Here is a 19861-nt window from a genome sequence, read left to right on the forward strand (position 1 = left end):
AATAATCGAGTCTGGACCAGACAATCCAGTGATTGACTTCATGAGCATAGATCCACGCCAATTGGGATACGATGACATGCATCAACCAAGTCATCGAGACTGACCACCCGATCCTGATAGTCGCCTCTTACGACAAGCATAGTAGCCTTTTACTGCAAGCATGGGTTAGTGAAGACCTATTCTATCCCGGATCTTCACGGGTCCTGCCATAATTGAATATTATCAAAACTATCAGATAGAAAAATAATAACACAAACAAGTAAGTCAATATAAATGTTACCTTTTTTTAACGGCTGAATTAGCTATAGATTCAAGGGGATCTTTCAGCAGGAGAATCTCATACCTTCTGAAAGATGCCTGTCTTTGTTAGTGTGATGGTGACATGATTACCTTCTCAGACAGGACTCCCTTCTGTTGAAGTTCTGGTGCCATGAAGATGACCTCCAGAGGTTTGTCCTCTGGGATGGCCTTGAAGGTCACGCTGCCGTCTCCCCGCACCACGAGCGTATCGGGGGAGATGTAGGCAGCTGTAACAGACACAACACATCTACTGTGAGGAGTAAACACTCAGGAAGAACAGGAATTATTGGGGTTTTAATCTTCTCGGTGTACATGTCAATGACTGACCATGAACCTTGCTTGATGTGAAGAAGGATAACATCATGCACAAGTCAACCACAACAGTTGTTTGTTTTTGCTTCCAGCATTTGGCACAGTCTCCCAGAAATAACATAAGAATTGACTTCAATATTTTTTGGTGTTTATGGAGGTATTAACATAGAAACCAGTGAGCACACTGGGTGAATCCATGCAGTCTATTTACGGAATGGATGTACAATGGTTTTTGCACGAAAAACATACTGCAATAAATTCTCATCATAAATTTGTCAACAATAATATCTTCACAGGCTGCTTATTCAATCATTAACACACAGGAAACTGAAGACAACAACACGAAATCAGTGACATCGTTCGCCACAAAATGCACCACAAGCCACACACGTTCTATTATCAGCCAATCAGGAAACAGCAGTATATTACTCGGTGCAATAAAATTGCTTGGTTAACCAATCAAATGCTACAGAATTTATTGATATACCAGTGAGCCTCACTGCTTGTGTACTTACGTAGGTGCTTCTTTTTCCTCTGCAGGGCGAGAACTCCTTCCCGGCAGATGGCCCACAATTCCTGCTCATTGAGGTAGCGGTTGATCCAATCAAGCACATCGGCGATTGTCATTCCCTGTCAACATATTGAGATACATATGACACTATGACATCACTTGTAATCAGGCAATGTTGAATTTGATCAGTGAATGAACATGTATTACTCATGTGTTCAGTCGCTTCTTCATAGGCGGATACAGAGGAAGGGGCCAGGGGGTCCAGGGCTCCGTACCCTCAGCCCCCTTTAAAAAAACAAATGTAGTTTGTTGTAGTCAGTAAAATTGATGGAAAGAGGATTTTGAATTTTGGACCCCTCCTTTTAAAAGTGCTGGACCCGCCCTTGTTTGGTCTCCTAGTTATTAAAGTTAAAGTAACCAACCTGTGAGTACAGTATAGAACTCACTTCAGTCAGACAAAACTTTTACAACAATCCTAATTTCTTTTCAAATTTCCAAACTTAGAAAGGAATCTTGGACCCATGTAATCTTGGACCCATGTTATGGAGGAAAAGTTGGTCTTACATACTGAACACCAATAGAAATGCACCATAATTTTCTGTTCTGCTTTTGAGGGTCAGATGATTTTGTATAAGGTATTCTACAGTGCCTGACCTGAACACTGAGCTATGTTTCTGTAAAAATAGTCATTGTCCTATAATTTGGTATAATGCATCAAAATTCTGAACATATAGCCAACTGTGATCAACTGTGAAAATAAGTACCTGAACTGAGAAAAGTAAAATGATACCAAAATAACTAATTCTGAATGTTAACATTTAAACAAGGAAAGACAACTCTTACCTGTTTCCTCCTTTCTTTAGAAGGTGAAGGTGAAGGCTGATTGTCTTCTACACTTGACGAGGTAGGCGTGGAGGTATGGTTCTCTATCAAGGAAAACTGGCCATTCTTGATATACTCCGTCTGCTCTGTGAAAGGTTCACTGCCAGGACCTAACTGCTGTTGCATTCTGGGATCGGGCCCATGTTTGTGGAGGTTTGTATGGAAGGAGCCCGAAGTCCGAACACCGTGCCCTGTAACGCCATCCACACTCGACTCCTGTACACTAGGACCATGTCCGCTACTGGCTCTGTTGGAAGTCCCATGATCCTCGGGGTAATATCCATCTCGATCTACAGATGATGAGTATTCTATATAAGTCCGCCTGCTATGCTCGTGGGACGGGCTATTCCCTTGTATGTCAGACACAAAATGTTTACTACTAACACTGGTCACATTTTGGTTATTATCCAAATATGGCGTCTCTCCCTGATGGTGTTTCCCAGAAGAATGCTGATCAGTTCTTTGCATATGCCGATACTGATGATCCATGTTCTGGCGTGGTGCGTTAACAGATTCAGTGGGGGGAGAGAAGGGAAGAGGTGATTGGCTGACGAAGGTTGATTGAGACTGTAGGTATTCTGTAAGGCCACTTGTTAGATCAAGAATACTGCTGCCGTTAGCTGGAATGAAATGAAACCTGTTAGATCACAACTACTTTTGTCAGTGTGTTAAATCAAATAAGTTTGGTCTAAAATACTGCTACATTAACCTGACTGAATTTTAATATGTTTATTAGTTGTGCAGTAAATATTAGACAGATATTAGAAACCATTGTGGTTTCCTGGGGATGGTTATACTACCTTCCTGAAAACTAGTTGAAAAACCAGACTGAGACAGAAATATATACTACCTTCCTAACAACTAGGTGTGGGTATGGTGAGCCAGAGACAGAAATATATACTACCTTCCTGACAACTAGGCGAGGGTATGGTTAGACAGAGACAGAAATATATCCTACCTTCCTGAGAAATAGGTGAGGGTATGGTTAGACAGAAATATATCCTACCTTCCTGAGAAATAGGTGAGGGTATGGTTAGACAGAAATATATACTACCTTCCTGAGAACTAGGTGAGGGTGTGACTGTGGACAGGATGAGACATATATCCTGGGAAGACTGTCCATCCAGCTCTTCTTCACAGTGAGATATCACAGTGTCGAGCTCGGGTCTCTGGTTCTGGTCATCTGCAGTCAGACGACTGAGGAGGTTGGTCAGCTTCTGGCTCAACTCTGGCTTGTGTTCATCCTGGTGTTCCACGGCATACAGCATCGTCATCCCCAGCGAAAACAGCTGGGACTGCAAAACAGAACAATGTGTCAAACGATCTTTGTCTTTATTACCAGGGAATAGAAAATAGGGTTAAATATGTGTAAAAATAAAAGTATTGAAAGGTCAAGTCATATTTTTTATTCATAAAATAAACAAAAACAACTAAAAATCTGTTTAATTTGCAACAATCAGAATGTTCTTGTCTGTAGGTCTGCATCATACCATTCACAAACAGAATATCAATAAACCATTGACATTGTTAAATTTGCTTAGGCAATCAGAAAATTCAAAATGCCATGAGAACTATTCATAAGAACTATTCATGGGAACTATTCACATTCCTGCATACATTTACACAGTGAAGTCCTGTCAACTCACAGTCCTTATGGCCATTGAAAATATTTAGCTCAATTCTAGTTCAATTCAAACAGAGTGCCTATATTAGACAACAGTGTCTGTCATGATTCTGACAGAACAGTCAAGTTACATAGTATCAAACAATACTGTATATGACCATAGATTTAGCCATATTGAGGTCCAGAAAAAAGATTCCGTAGAAAGGGGTCGTCTTATGTATGGGTTACACTTTCATCAAACTCTTTTTCTGTCGGTAAAAAAACTACATTGTATCGCTTCAGGTGAATGTCAACAGTGCAATAACAAACTTTGTCAATGAAAATGTGAAATTTGCGATTAAACATCACTAGACATGATGATTTGGCATTTCCATTGTATTTCTTATTATGCTAGGCATAACAGTCATATGCGGTACATGTCGACTCACAGGAGTTCAAAATTGTGTAACTACATTGTCTTAAACAAGATAGTTCGACTTAAAGGAGTTTGCCCCCTTAATATCTGGGTCAGAATTGGGCTATAGCAAACCATGCTTATCTGAAGAGACGACTAACAGCATCGAGTGGTCAGGCTCACAGTTGCGTAGATCAATGCTCATGATGTCAATCAATGGATTGTCTGGTCCAGACTTGATTATTTACAGACCTCCGTCATACAGATGGAATATTGCTGAGTGCCGCATTAAACAACAAACCAACCAACTAAAGGAGTACAGGGCTAAACAATGTCACTGTAGCTGCAAATTACTATGTCATCAGTATGTTTATCTCCATTCTTTCTGACAAAATTAAACACAAAGATATTCAGTGAATCTGGTTTGAATCTAATTAAGTGTTCAGAGTGGGTTGTCAATCACAATGAAGGAAACACAGATTTTAGCCCTTGAACAAAGTACGGCGCTGTAATTAAAGAAGCTCTAAGACTGTTTTTCATAAAATAATATTCTACTTACATGAATGACAGGTATAATAGGTCATCAAATCAACACTTATTGTGATTTGAAATTAAGAATTTCCTAAATTCATCTAACAAGTTTTCACAATACTTTACCATTCTTTGAAATAAGTCAAAGCCTTCTGACATTAAGTCTTCTTTACTTCTAAAAAAATGTCACCCATTTATGTACGAAAATGTTGGAGGTATTCCTGTCTTTATCTAGTCCTGCGCCATGACTGTGGAACGTATATATTTTTCTGCCAAAAGGCTAGGCAAGTCTAGATCAAACCAAACCAAGTCTAGTTTCCTCAATAAGTCTTGCGCCATGATTTTGGAATATATATATATATATATATATGTAAGATTATTTAAAAAAAATATTTTCAAAGACTAAGTGTTGAGGAAAGGTCCTTTTGAAGAAAGAAAATTACAATTATTTTAAAGAAATGTTTTCATAGACTAAGTGTGAGGAAAGGTCCTTTTGAAGAAAGAAAATTACAATTATTTTAAAGAAATGTTTTCATAGGCTAAGTGTGAGGAAAGGTCCTTTTGAAGAAAGAAAATTACAATTATTTTAAAGAAATGTTTTCATAGGCTAAGTGTGAGGAAAGGTCCTTTGAAGAAAGAAAATTACAATTACTTTAAAGAAATGTTTTCATGGACTAAGAGTTAGTCTAGTCTGGATCTACAACCGCTAAACTTGCCACCATTGACCCATATTAATGTCGACATTCTTGAAGAGGGGAAAGAAGTAACTGTACTCCATACTTGGAAACACATGTGACTGATTGCTATCACTGAACGGGCTATCAATGGCCATTTGTTGATATCATGGAGTAGGTTATCACCGCATTAATCTCATTAGATAAACAAGGCTGACACACGTGTTTGTTTACATGATTGATTTACCACATTACAAATACATACTTAGGTCATTGTCAGTGTAATTTTGAGAATATAAGACAGGTATGAGACCCTGCCCACTAGTCCCAGTGTGTGTTACAGGCTTGGTCAGGAGACTCAAATAGAGTATCAATGAATGAACAATATCTTATTTATATCACTGCGTGTTAGGGTAATGTCGGAGGAGCCGAAGTGATGCATTTCGAGGTTGCTTACCACACTGGTGAAATCGACAAGCATGGATTATAACATCAGTGCTAGCAAATCAAGGATCATAATCAAGGCAAATATGGGATTCAAACCCACCATTAGCAGATCCTGGTGTTCTTTCTTAAGTGACATACACAATAGCTAGCCTGCTGCAATAAAGGGGCCTATATAGTGACGGAGCATGCTTTAACAAGATTAGTATGTAGCTCTACACACTACACTCTAAGTAGTTAAATCATTTTTTTTGCACATTCATTTGCAATGTATTAATGTTGGTTTGAACTTTTCTTCAAAACTTTTACTCATTATTTGAGATGAAGCCTGTATATGTTTGAATAAGATAAATGTAAACAAGAGTTTGCCATTAACGTGGCTATATCCCCCGTCCCTGTTGCAGAATTTATGACATAATTAAATCTAAACAAACCCTAACCTTTTTTAACCGAGGTGGAACTTGTCATGGAAATTGTAAAAAGAAGAAGAGATTGGAACCTAAGTCCATCTTGTTGCTATGGTAATGTAAAAAAAAAACATTTCTAAAATTTCTAAATAGCAAAAGGCACCAATTCAGCATGTACCTGACAAACCTGCAAAGTTTCATGAAAAAATATTGAACGGTTTCTGAGTTATGCTCCGGAAACGAAACGTGACGGACGTACGTACGAACGGAGCCCGTTTCTATATCCCCCGCCAACTTTGTTGGGCGGGGGATAATAAATAGACTGCAAGCAATTCCGTGTCAATTGTTTTGCTAACCAAGCAATCTTTTGTTGCGTTTATGTTTACATAAAGCGAAAAAAATTATACCACGCCCTCAATCAAACTTTTGTTCCTGATTGGCTGATAATAGAATGGGCAGGGTTTTGTGTTGCATTACTGCGTTGAACAATGTTACTGATTTCTTACTGTTGTCTACAAGTGTTTTTGTGTTAATAAATATGCAGTCTGTTTAGATATTATTGTTGACATATTTATTTATAAGAATTGACTTCAATGATTTTTGCATTTATAGAGGTATAAACATAAAAAGTGATAAGCACACTTTTTTACGATCATACTTCCATGAACGCAAAAAAATAAGTTAATTCTGAAGAGTTTGTGTAGGTTATATGTAATCTGAATGGAATGAGCATGTTTAACAATTGTACAACCAAGATATTTGTTTGTCAGTGTATAAATCTGCTTGTCTTCTGAAATAATCTCCTGGATAAAGATGTCAGTGTTCCTTGGAGTCACAACTAGCATGTGGACACAGGAATTGAACGCAAATCTTGCACTCTGTAAATATACATATGTGTTGCCCTAACTTGTATGTACATCCTCAGACCCTCCAGGACAACATGTCCGCTCTTGCAACAAGGACTTAATAGAACATCAAAGGGGTGTCTATGCTCCTGACAATCAATTTAATGTCTCAGGTGTACATAGCAGCACACCTGGCACAGGTAACCATTGTTTATATACCTGAAAAGATCTAAAGAGTTTCAGTTGATGTAAACAATTAAACCATAGAATGAAGGAGTATGCTTTTAGGCCCTGTTTAGCAAAATTCCTGAAATGGGCACCATACATTGCAACCATGTGGGGTACCGAACCCAGCCTTTGGAACTATGAAAAAATAAGGTAGTTTGGGATTCACCGCCTCCATTCCCCCTGCCTCCGATCTCCTACCTCCGATCCCCCTGCCTCCAATACCCCTGCCTCCGATCCCCGTGCCTCCAATACCCCTGCCTCCGATCCCCCTGCCTCCGATCCCCATGCCTCCGATCCTCCTGCCTCCGATCCCCCTGCCTCCAATCCCCCTGCCTCCGGTCCCCCTGCCTCCAATCCCCCTGCCTCCAATCCCCTTGCCTCTGATCATTCCCTGCCTCCAATCCCCCTGCCTCCAATCCCCCTGCCTCCGATCCCCCTGCCTACTATCCCCCTGCCTCTGATCCCCATGACTCCGATCCCCCTGCCTCCAATCCCCCTGCTTCCGATCCCCCTGCCTCTAATTCCCCAGCCTCCAATCCCACTGCCTCTGATCACTCCCTGCCTCCAACCGCCTGCCTCTGATGCCGCTGGTCATGATATATGCTACTCATAAAAACTTAAGCACATCTAATTCTTTAATATTACTACAGTTAATCCATACCATGACATGACAGATAAACTGTAGTACTGTGAAAGAATCATGTGTTCTTTAAAAACTGTTATAAACTGTTATATTCAAAACTCTACACTTGCCACATCAGGAGACATATTCCTCTATAAAAGGCAATAAATAGCCCAAACAAAATAAAAATAATCTTGCATGAGGCCTCTTGTAGGTATGTGCATTTTCATGTGTACGGTTTTGTATTGATACTTGACCACACGATAAAATACATGTGACATGGCACAGCCTATCGTGATGCATGGACCAATCAGTGAATTATTACACCCCTAATACTGTTGGGGCAGTGGAGTAGCTTAGTGGGTAAAGCATTAGCTTGTCATGCCGAAGTCCTGGGTTCGAATACCCACAAGGGTAATTTGTGTGAATCCCATTCTTGGTGTCCCCTGTCATGATATTGCTTGAGTATTGCTGAAAACGGCACAAAACCACTCACTCACTCACTGTAAAAGTCCAGTTTCCATCCTTGCCGAACTAGACTGGTATTTCTGGGCTCGATCGTAGCGCCACCAGTTGCTATTATGAGTTATGTCCCTTCTATGTCCTTCCTATCGACCAATCAAATTCTACCTCTCATATCACTTGCATTGCTTCAAATAAAATGGTGTCGCCCAGTGAAGAAGATCTTACAGACAATCAAGATCTATTTCATACTAAAATGGGTCTTACTTCGTGAAGTGCATCAGATCACTTGACCACCTTGGTTAAAAACATGAAAAGATTTGGAAAATATCTGTTGACGCTAAGTTGACGGTATACATGCTTTGCATATTCTGCAATCACCCAAAATCTGCATGGCAGTTTTCGAACCGGATGTTGATTTTGTTACATGATTTTCATTGGACTATGAATAGACCAATATATAACTCTATAATTCCAGTCTAGTTCGGCAAGGGTTGAAACTGGACATTTATAGTCAGTTAACTCCCTTGCCTCGAGAAGATGTAAGGTCACCAAAGTTGTGGATGTCCACCACCTGAATACCTCATATCCCACTGAGCTGAGACGCCATGAAATCTAGCAGAACTAAACACAATTCACTCACTCACTCACTTGCGATACTACTGCAATTTTGACATTAATTAGACTTAAGCTAGTGTGCTAAATATTCATAACCTGACGCTTATACAGTATATGCCCTTAATATCTAATTAATTAATTAATATCTTCCTATATAAAGCTGACATGACTGAGATACTGTTTCAAACAGATCCCACTCATTCACTCACTCACTCCAGATGGCCCTACCTTGTACGTGTGTCCATCATGCTGATACTCCGGAGGAACATAGAAAGCATCTGGCTCTGAAAATGATAAAACGGATATGAACAGCTACACAACAAAAACTCCAAACTTTAATCCCCATGATCACAACATTATCATTCTTTGATGTGGTCACAACTGGCCCTGACAAGTCAACTTTGACCCCTGCTGTCATATTGGACCAATCACAAGGTCTCTCAGCATGAGGAACTCCATACACCACTGATACAGAGGCAGAACTTCACACACCACTAATGCACAGAAGCTGTTAAACATGTTCTAGGTCTTCTGTCGCAGCATCTGTCCTGACCCCTGACCCCATCATCTGACCAATCATGGTCATGCTGGGGATCTAAACATGGAGGTACATATGTGCCTCTTCAGACTCAACTGTTTAATGGTTTCATTAAACATGGAGACAGAAGTGCAGAGTTTATGAATATATCTCTGGTTCAGAACCATTTTCAGAAGTCAGAATCAAATTGAATACAATTTACAATGATAAAAGCAGCATATCTGTTTCAACATGATTTAAAATATACTAAATCACTGCCTTGTATAAAGGTCCGTGACTAAACTAAAGTTAAAAATACATTATTTCTTTCATAGTTCCTAGTTAGATGCTTCAGTTTAAAATGGACACCCCACTCAGACACTGAGTATCTCAACTCTGAGCTGACCAGTCCTTGTTATATCCCCTTAATGATGAACACCAGGCAGGGAAACAACAAGAAACATCATAAATATTTTATCAGTATGCTCTAAACATAAAATAGTATAAGTTTTTTATAAAGTATAAGTATCTTAATAAAATTTTAATATTTTTTAAATAGTATTTTTTTTAAATTAAAAAAAGAATTTAAAATAGTATTTTAATAAACTGATTATTTTGCCATAACACTTTGAACAAAATAATGAATAGAAATATATATACTACTATATTCACACATAAACATAGACATCTAATTTGGAAATATTACCATACAGTATACAGTTACTATTTAAAATATAGGAAGTTATTGTACTAGAAGATTGGTACATGATACAACTTTGTACCTAACACAAACTTTCAATATTAATTAGCTACTATCAGTCAAAGTATGCTAAAGGTAATTAGCTGAATAGGAAATCACCTCCAAGCACATAACTATTTCCCTGTTCATTGCCAAAGCCAAATGATAAACAGACAATAACCTAAATGCAAGCCTCACGCTATGGGAACAGGGTACTCAAATTACACAACAAATCCAAAAAAATATCCAAGCACATAACTATTTCCCTGTTTATTGCCAAAGCCAAATGATAAACAATCTTATTACAGACGATAACCTAAATGCAAGCCTCACGCTATAGGAACAGGGTACTCAAATTACACAACAAATCCAAAAAAATATCTCCCCCCTGCACTCATATGTCTATATAAATATACAAGTACACCACCTTTCTACAATAGGGATCAGTTCCATCACCTGGCGTACCTATGTCGTTAGTCGTAATTAGCCGCGGCCAGGTGACATATGGACAATCGTGGGGAATGGTGCCGATAACAAGGAGATAGTTGGCCGGTCCCTGTTTGTCCCTGCTTTCAGGGTTCTACATTCCTGGGTATACACAGATACAGGTCTATTCACGGTGAGTGTTTTGTCTCCGGTTGGACAATCGCCAAACAGTATCAGAGAGACGTAGAAGGACCAGTGCTGGAGTGGGTTGAATATTCTGGCTCTTGGCTTTGCATTCCAAGCAGGGAGTAAATCAACTCAAGTGTACTGAGGCAAAAGTTTTATTTAAACTTGTTTTTTTAACCCCCCGATCTAAAAGGGTAAAATATTGAAATAAAACAGTTTTACTGTAGCTCACAATATATAATTAACACCTGTGGAAATATTATCATAAAAAACTTCTAAATATAACGAATTAGTACTTTTTTATATATATATATAGAGATTCCGTTGTGAGGCAGCTGTCAAATCAGTTTCAAAAGAGGTGGTTATTGTGATTTGATACATCTGATTGACCAATCAGAATCAAGTATTTATAAATTATGGTAGAATTAACATTATTCAAGACATATTAGGGTGGGACATATAGAGAATGGGCCCACACTTGAGCCTTGGCATCATCAACACATTGGTCACTTAACCCATAGTGTGTCATACAGACCCTGAAACAAATACATCCAATACAGCCCATAATCTTTGGCAAGTCTAGATTACTGCAGTATCTGAAAATGAAGAATGTCTCCGGACTTCTTTTTATTATATTTCACAACTATAATTTAACAACTGATTTTTTTCTGTAAAATATGTTTATTTCAGAGACTAGTCTACTTAACCCACTACTCCTTAGGACGATAACTAAACTACTCAACTTTGGATGGGGATATTGCTATTATTCCATGATACAGAAACAGATCTCTATAAATACATATATGTAAATGGGACGAAATGTCTCAAAATCCCTATCATAAGTTAAATAGTAGTATAAACATAAGTAATGATCCATAGCTGATTACATCCAACCAACTAATAATTTAAAAATTTGATAATATAAAAATGTTAAATACATTTTTCAATGTGTATATTCTGTAATTGGTTACCGGAGTAGCTGCAAGGTTGCTGATGTGGCATTCAACACTAATCACGCTCAATAATTGAAATAGTGAGTGAGTGAGTATGGTTTTACGCCACTTTTAGCAATATTCCAGCAATATCACGGCAGGGAACACCAGAAATGGGCTTCACACATTGTACCCATGTCGGGAACCGAACCCGGGTCTTCGCCATGACGATAGAATGCTCTAACCTTTGGCTACCCGACTGCCCGAGTGATTGAAATAACAGTCCCGAATGACATCCACAGTACATATAGATGTCAGCCAGTCTGATTAGGTACGGCATTCTAATACATTTATTAGAAACAGAAACATCACTGGGATATAAGAAATATCCACAAAGTAAATACCTTTGTGTAAGCTACAAGATCCTAATATTCTCATTGTGATAGTATGACATTCCACTTAATGCATGTGTGTCCATGTAGAAAGGAAATAGTGTCACGATTATAGAAAACTGGGTGAGAGATTTGCTCTTGTGTACTGACTGATAGTAGGAATGTGTGTTTGTATAGTGTATACGATAAATAATGTAGGACCAATCTCAGTGTTGAATGAAGCAGGGTAGGTTATAGCAGTTATTACACGCCACGTATTAAGAGGTCAGACAGGTCAATGAGAAAAGTGGGTCTGTGTTGAAAAACATGAGGCTGCCAACCCCTTTTGGTAGGAGTGAGTGAGTGAGTGAGTGAGTTTGATTTTACGCCGCTTTTAGCAATATTCCAGCAATATCACGGCGGGGGACATCAGAAATGGGCTTCACACACTGTAACCATGTCGGGAATCGAACCAAGGTCTGCGGCGTGATGAGTTGACGCTATAACCACTAGGCTACCTGGCCGCCCCCCTTTTGGTACGAGGGATTCGGGGGTCTATTTAGAGGGTATTCGGTACGCACCAGAGTTGTACATAAGAAACAAAGAAAATTGTATTTCGGAAGCAGATTCAACATTGAAAAGAAGTATAAGCATGTAAAGATATCCTTTATATATTTTATTTTTGACATATTTTATTAGTAATTAAAACTTCAAATTGCACACCCTCAAACATACTCTTGCCATAGTTAATAAAACTTAACATTAATGTAATGTATGTTATATTTTGGATTACACTTTTTAGTAAAGTACAGATTCTAGTACTTTTTGTGGGTGCAGTACCATTCAATGTATGTTCTAAGCTATACACAATCAAAAAGATGTTTGACAAAAGCACATTCAAAGACAGACGTTTAATCTTTAACTTGTTTCTTTTACATTTTACATGGATATTTTAAAAGCAACATTAAAACCATTTCATTCACTCAATTGTCCATAAAACCAGAACAAACAGGTCTGAGGAAAACATGCATCAATCTATGCATTGCTTTAATTCTCAGATGAAAGGTTGTCCACATGCATAAATTCTACATATCCACACAAATGACCTTTATGGTAGCCTGACTATCAAAGAGTGACACAGACCCCTGATAAACATCATGCTGACAAATTGACCCCTCAATCCCGCTTTAAAGCCTTTAATCTCTCCAGTACAGTCCGTACCTTCACTGTGTTCTGACAGACTAACCCCAGTTGCTGGGATTACAGTGTGGGGATTAGAAAACAAATCATTATTTAATAACCTGTCTGTCTAAACACGTAAACATCCACAGACATTGTCCCGAGGTTTAATATCTGTTGTAACTCTTAGAGTTATGGAACTGTTACATTTAAATCTTTCAAAAATTATTATGTACTTGGTGTACAGATTTTGTTCCAATAAGATTCCTGACCTTAACTAAACAAAATGGCCAAAAAATAATATTGCAAGCGATCTCCCCAAAGATCTGCAGGGAGAAACACAAGAAAAGATGAAATTTTAAGATGAAAAAAACATGTTTCTTGGGTAAGTAAAAAAGTTGAATCCCTTCCCATATCAATCAACTTCTGGAGTTGCTTTCATCATTTTAATTTTTTAAAAGACAAAGTAGGAAATAAAAGAGGGTTAATTATATTTTGAAATTCCAAACAAGCAACAACTGAGGTCAACTATGGGATGAAAGTCTTGGACTTGGGAAGCAAATGTATGTATTAAACTGCCTGACAAAAGAAGGCACACACTTGAAAACTGAATTTGACTTCAAAATTGCAAACGTTATCAAGACATTACTAGACTGATACAGTTCCCGAAACAAATTTTAGGTCCAAACCACAACTATGATAACAGTATCAAATAGATCACCATCGAATAACCATTTCTTCTGCGTTTCATTTTCAGCCACCATCAAACATGGGTGTATAAATTTGTTTAGCCGGCACTGAATTTTTAATAATTCCTGTTTTTTTCTGCAAGAAGGGCATTTTTGTGATTTCATCTTTAATTATATCAATCACTAAAACCTTGAAACACAGATTCATTTGTACTGCCTTCGTGGCCTGGCTGACAAGTGGCCAGCATCATCAACCAGTTTGTGTAGAACTGGCGTGATTGCTAAATTGAATTGTTATAAAATACTATATTACAGAATAACATTTAGCACTATGTTCATGACAGTCAGCATTGTAAACCACTGAGTAGTCACTGGGTCAGGTCAGTACAAACATTACGTTGTGAAAGTCAATACAGAATTAAGATGTGAATCAATACATGGGCACGGACATAACATAGCATCGCGACAGATGTACACTAGTGATGGATCCACAGATTGATAATCGTCACAGTGTGACACACCTGGTACTTATACTGATAAAAATAAATAAGGAACACTTAGTTTTAGACAGAAATATTATTTCTACATACTAATGCATACTTGTATTGGTAGCACTTGCTCACTTCCAGATATACTGTTGGAAATAAATAAGGGAACACAGTACAATGATTTGCTATCATGGGTTCTCAGCCTGGTCTACCAAATACATGTAGGAAACAATGCACAGAAACACATCTCAACATTTGATTCTGACGTGTTGAATTTGTATGAGCTCTATTTCAAATGTACTGACAGTAAAACTTATTTCCCTGTATGTGTCATTGTTCCCTTATGTCTTTCCATCAGTATAGCATCTCTTCAAAAAATAAATATTTATTCCCACGAAATATATAACGGCAGGTAGGAAATAACAGAATGACCTCACATGACTAGAAGGTATGGGACCCTATAGACATGAGTGACGGAGGCCTTCATTATCTCAAGTCTTATCTTAATGGTGAGTTAACCCCATTATAACATTACATTACAGGGTTAACACAATAAACGCAAAAATCTTCTTTTTTTTTTAAAGTATTCTTTGAATAAATCAAATGTACTCTCTTTGCCAAGCAGGAATTTTCCACAAAAACTATTCTTGAATTGGAACTTTTTGAATACAATGTCTCAGAAACATGTACACATACTGAGAAAACATTGTGTTAACTCCTTAATATGGCCTAACAACTTGCTACATTGTATATACAGTATATACTTCATGCATACCACTGTTTAACATACATTCAGCATGGGTAGCTTTCCTCAAGTCAAGGTGGACTCAAATAACATCATGTTTAAAATAGCTTGCTCCAGAAAACAACAACAGTTTTAGACAGGTAATAAACTTTAAAAACAGTTTAAGTCATGCTGTGCTGACTTATTGTTACATCTAATCAGCATACTTCAAGCACAAGTCATGATCTGCAGTCGGGGTAATAGTACATTAACCTACAGTAGTTGTCCAATCAGCTGGAAGAGTGGGCACCCACAATGCTCAAAATGTGTCACCCTAAACTGCTCTTTTTATATAACTAGTGCTTTCTCAATTCAGTTCACCACGTAATGGAGAGGTGCATTAATGTCATATATTATACTTATGGTATGCTTGAACCAAACATAAACATATTTATTTTGTGGCAAAGGGAAAATATAGTTCACATTCCGCTCAGGAAACCACTGAGTGATGGGTGAGTGAGTAATATTCGTAGACAGGTAAATAAATGTTTCATTTCTTGCATTTGGCCTTGTTACAGGATGTGGAAAGTGGAATAATTTAAGGGAAAATTGGGCCTTGACTTATTATATTGATTTTAAATATTCACTAAAGAGTGAACACAATAGAAGCATTATAAATTCATTTAATAAAATATATGTTTTCATTGCCTTCTCTGGTCTGTCAATACAACAAATATAGTACATAGTTATAAATCTGATTAAATCATATATATATTACATTGTCTTCACTGGTCAATGAACACATTTAATTAAATGTATGTATCTGATAGTATGATATACATATTACGTCTGAGAAACCAATACATAAAATCAGTGTAAGAATATGCATATCGAGGACAAATAATAAACAATTGAAAATACACAACAAAACACTTTCTGGAATTAAAGAGTACCGTTCAGTGTAGAACATGCATCAATACTTTCAAGTATTGTCTGTTTATCCTTAAATATACAAATGTATTGAAAAATATTTATATTGATATAAAAAATACTTTCTCAGAAAATAACAACGGAAAAAAGGTCTACTTACTGAAATATTTTTCAACCACACAAGCCGTGCCCCGAGCTGAAACGTATATATGGGCTTGTCACACTCCTTTCTCCTGCAGTCTTAATTGGGAGCCCGCCCACTTCAGAAATAAACGTCAATGATGAGAATGTGAACAGATCCCAACAAAAGGTGACTTTCTCGACAGCCTAAACCACAATAGTTTGTCCCCTGATGGATTATATTGCACCTGACCTTTGAGAATTCCTCTAATTCTGTCATGGTCGTATTGTTAGAGACAGTGTTTGAAGCGCAAGTCGTGAACACACTCAAGTCTAAATAGACAACCCTAAACAAATTCCCGCAATCAAACTTAACACTCGTAGGAGCTTTCACAAACTTTGCTTCTCTACTGAATGTAAATACTCAAGGGTGATCATTTTCCACATTTACAAACATTCTTGTCTTTTGATCATACTGCCCACACTTTGCACCCGATTGACCAAAACGGCGGTCACAAAAACGTTAACCAGTGCCCTATAGGTTTGACCATCTCAGAACTATGCTATACAATAGGTAGATTGTCATCCCGCACTGTGATATTTAGATGCTGCAATAATGATGACCTTTACACCTTTGGGTCAGATGTCCAACAAGGTCAGTTTGCTTTTTGGACACAATTCAGAAATACTGAGGTACAGACACTTTAATAAAGTCTTTTATAGGCATTTAGAAATTGGAAGACCATGATTACATGACGCTTTTTATGGATAGCCACTTCTTTTATTCTTTGTCACGACGTTTCAGAGCTACTTCTTGCTCCTTCATCATTTAATATTTGAAGTTTTGGCCATTTATGTGTTCTCTTATCCTATCCATGTAAATATACCATTAACATTTGGAAGTAATTGACATCTGTTTACAGTGATTGAATTTTATAAGTTTATTATTGTGAGGCAGTCGGTATGAATACCTATAAGCAGTCATAAAATTGTGACTTGGCTGGCTGATCAAAAACAAACAATAAAAAACCTGTGTTAGTGGAGACTCATGATTTGTTTGTTGTTTAACGCCACAATCAGTAGTATACCAGCTATATGACGGCGGTCTGTAAATAATAAAGTCTGGACCAGACAATCCAGTGATTGACATCATCAGCATCGATCTACGCAATCGGAATACGATGACGTGCATCAACCAAGTCAGCGAGCCTGACAACCCGATCCCGTTAGTCGCCTTTTACGACAAGCACAGTCGCCAGTTACGGCCAGCATGGTTGCTGAAGACCTATTCTACCCTTGATCTTGACAGGTCTGAGACTCATAAAGATGAGAAGATATTAACATTATTGTCAGATCTGAGGTGAAGCACCCTCACTGCAAGATGTTGTCCTTCTTGTCTACTCAGAGAACATCATCAAAAATGAAAAATTACTTGATCAGAAAAACACCAAACTGTCACAATCATTTCATTTCCAAAACATCCTCCTCCCAACTTGACACTGACTAAAATACTGACAGTTCATGAATACTTCCATGACAAAAACATATTTATATTTTATCTAACACAAATAATTGATATACACAAAATCTCATATCAGAACATAAGAGCTGTGCATGTCCTGGCCTATGGGGATACTGGGTTAGACACAGCTATCTATGCTGGTTGCAGGCTTTGTGTGTCATCGTACTCTGATGGTGTGGATCGCTATTCACAAAATCAATCACTAAGATTATCGGGTCTGTACTCGATTGGTGCGGTGGGGTAGCCTTGTGGTTAAAGCATTGGCTCGTCAAAGCGTTGGCTCATCAAACCGAAGACCCGAGTTCGATTCCTCACATGGGTACAATGTGTGAAGCCTATTTTCCAGTGTCCCCTGATGTGATATTGCTGGAATATTGCAAAAAGCAGTGTAAAACAATACTCACTCACTCACTCACTCATACTCGATTATTTAGAGGCCGCAGTCATATAGCTGGAATATTGCTATTTTCAGTGTTAAACAAACAAACAAACAAACAAACAAACAAACAAACACACTGTCCATGATCTGCATCATGCGGAGTCACAGCGGAAGATCCTAGCTAGGTCATGTGACGGAACATACAAAACCCAAGTATCCATCACAGCACACATAAACAACAGATTGAAACACACAAATCTCAAGTTCAATAAAAAAATCAACAAACAAAACAACTAGTTAAAAAATTCCAAGTAGGTTGAGAAGCCGGGTCATGTGACTGTTCAAGAGGATCTACTCCCTTCCTGTGTTGTCTGTTATTCTGCTTGATATTATATTCCACTCGTCACCTGATTCTGGCGAGATGATCACCAGTATAGCAGCTATTTGCACTGATGTTCAGAATTGCACCAATGTTTGTCTGAGCTTTGACAAACAGTTTGAACAATCCTGGTCTCAGCCACAACAAACATGACACCTTGGCTATCTTTACATGCCGATTATGACAGTTAGATTCCAGTTTTCCCTCAACTTTGACAATTTGTTGTGATGTTGAGAAAATTTCGTCTCTATTGAAAACTAATATATGAATTTGATGCTGAATGGTGCTTCTGTTCTTCTTAATAAAGACGGTGGGTATCAGATTATACTGCACACGGCGCGGCACCGCCAATATTTGCCCCGCACACATACACGCAACCTCTCACAAGAACAAGCTCCTTTATTCAGAGATTATATGGTTGATAACAAAGATGTGAACTGTTATTGTGAACAAACAGAACATAACAGGATATCATACAATTTCCACGGATGACATACAGGACATGACAGTCTTCACAAGTGACACAGCAGCCTCAATTTCCCAACTGTCTGTTCTCTAACAGCAAATGATATTCTGCATGCTTATAAAATAGCTTGTTTGTTGGTTTGTTATTTCAAGCCACAGCAATATTCCAGCTTTGTGATGACAGCCTGTATATAATGGAGTCTGACAAACCAGTGATTGACATAATATGAGATACATCCCTTTTGTGGAATGATGACTGCTATCAACCAACCTTTTCTGACCTGACCACCCGATCCACTATGTGGCCTCTTATGAAAATGAAGCCATTGACCTGACCACCCGTTCCATTATGTAGGCTCTTGTGACAACCAAGCCATTGACCTGACCTGATCCACTATGTGGCCTCTTATAACAAACAAGCCATTTACCTGACCTGATCCACTATGTGGCCTCTTATAACAAACAAGCCATTTACCTGACCTGATCCACTATGTGGCCTCTTATGACAAACAAGCCATTGACCTGACCATCCGATCCACTATGTGGCCTCTTGTGACAACAAAGCCATCGACCTGACCACCTGATCCACTATGTGGCCTCTTATGACAACCAAGCCATTGACCTGACCACCCAATCCACTATGTTGGCTCTTATGACAACCAAGCCATTGACCTGACCACCCAATCCACTATGTGGCCTCTTATGACAACCAAGCCATTGACCTGACCACCCGATCCACTATGTGGCCTCTTATGACAACCAAGCCATTGACCTGACCACCCGATCCACTATATGGCCTCTTGTGACAAGCACACCATTGACATGACAGCCCGATCCATGATGTGGCCTCTTGTGACAACCAAGCCATTGACCTGACCACCCAATCCACTATGTGGGCTCTTATGACAACCAAGCCATTGACCTGACCACCCGATCCACTATGTGGCCTCTTATGACAACC

The 19861-nt window shown here is 38.4% G+C and overlaps 1 protein-coding gene across 3 annotated transcripts in view; it reads right to left on the reverse strand.

Annotated features, from left to right (window-relative positions):
- LOC124138125 (kinase non-catalytic C-lobe domain-containing protein 1-like) overlaps positions 1-19861 on the reverse strand; it is an 81028-nt gene that overhangs the window by 29909 nt on the left and 31258 nt on the right. For all 3 annotated transcript variants that reach the window (XM_048393267.1, XM_046504661.2, XM_048393268.1), the window contains 5 exons: positions 9083-9138; positions 3060-3300; positions 1967-2625; positions 1128-1242; positions 391-527 (listed from right to left, as the gene is read on the reverse strand). In XM_048393267.1, the coding sequence (XP_048249224.1) occupies positions 391-527; positions 1128-1242; positions 1967-2625; positions 3060-3300; positions 9083-9138 (1208 nt within the window). The remainder of the gene's footprint in view (positions 1-390; positions 528-1127; positions 1243-1966; positions 2626-3059; positions 3301-9082; positions 9139-19861) is intronic.

The sequence above is a fragment of the Haliotis rufescens genome, unplaced genomic scaffold, assembly GCF_023055435.1.
Source record: "Haliotis rufescens isolate VD_foot unplaced genomic scaffold, xgHalRufe1.0.p SCAF_12, whole genome shotgun sequence".
NCBI lineage: Eukaryota > Metazoa > Mollusca > Gastropoda > Lepetellida > Haliotidae > Haliotis > Haliotis rufescens.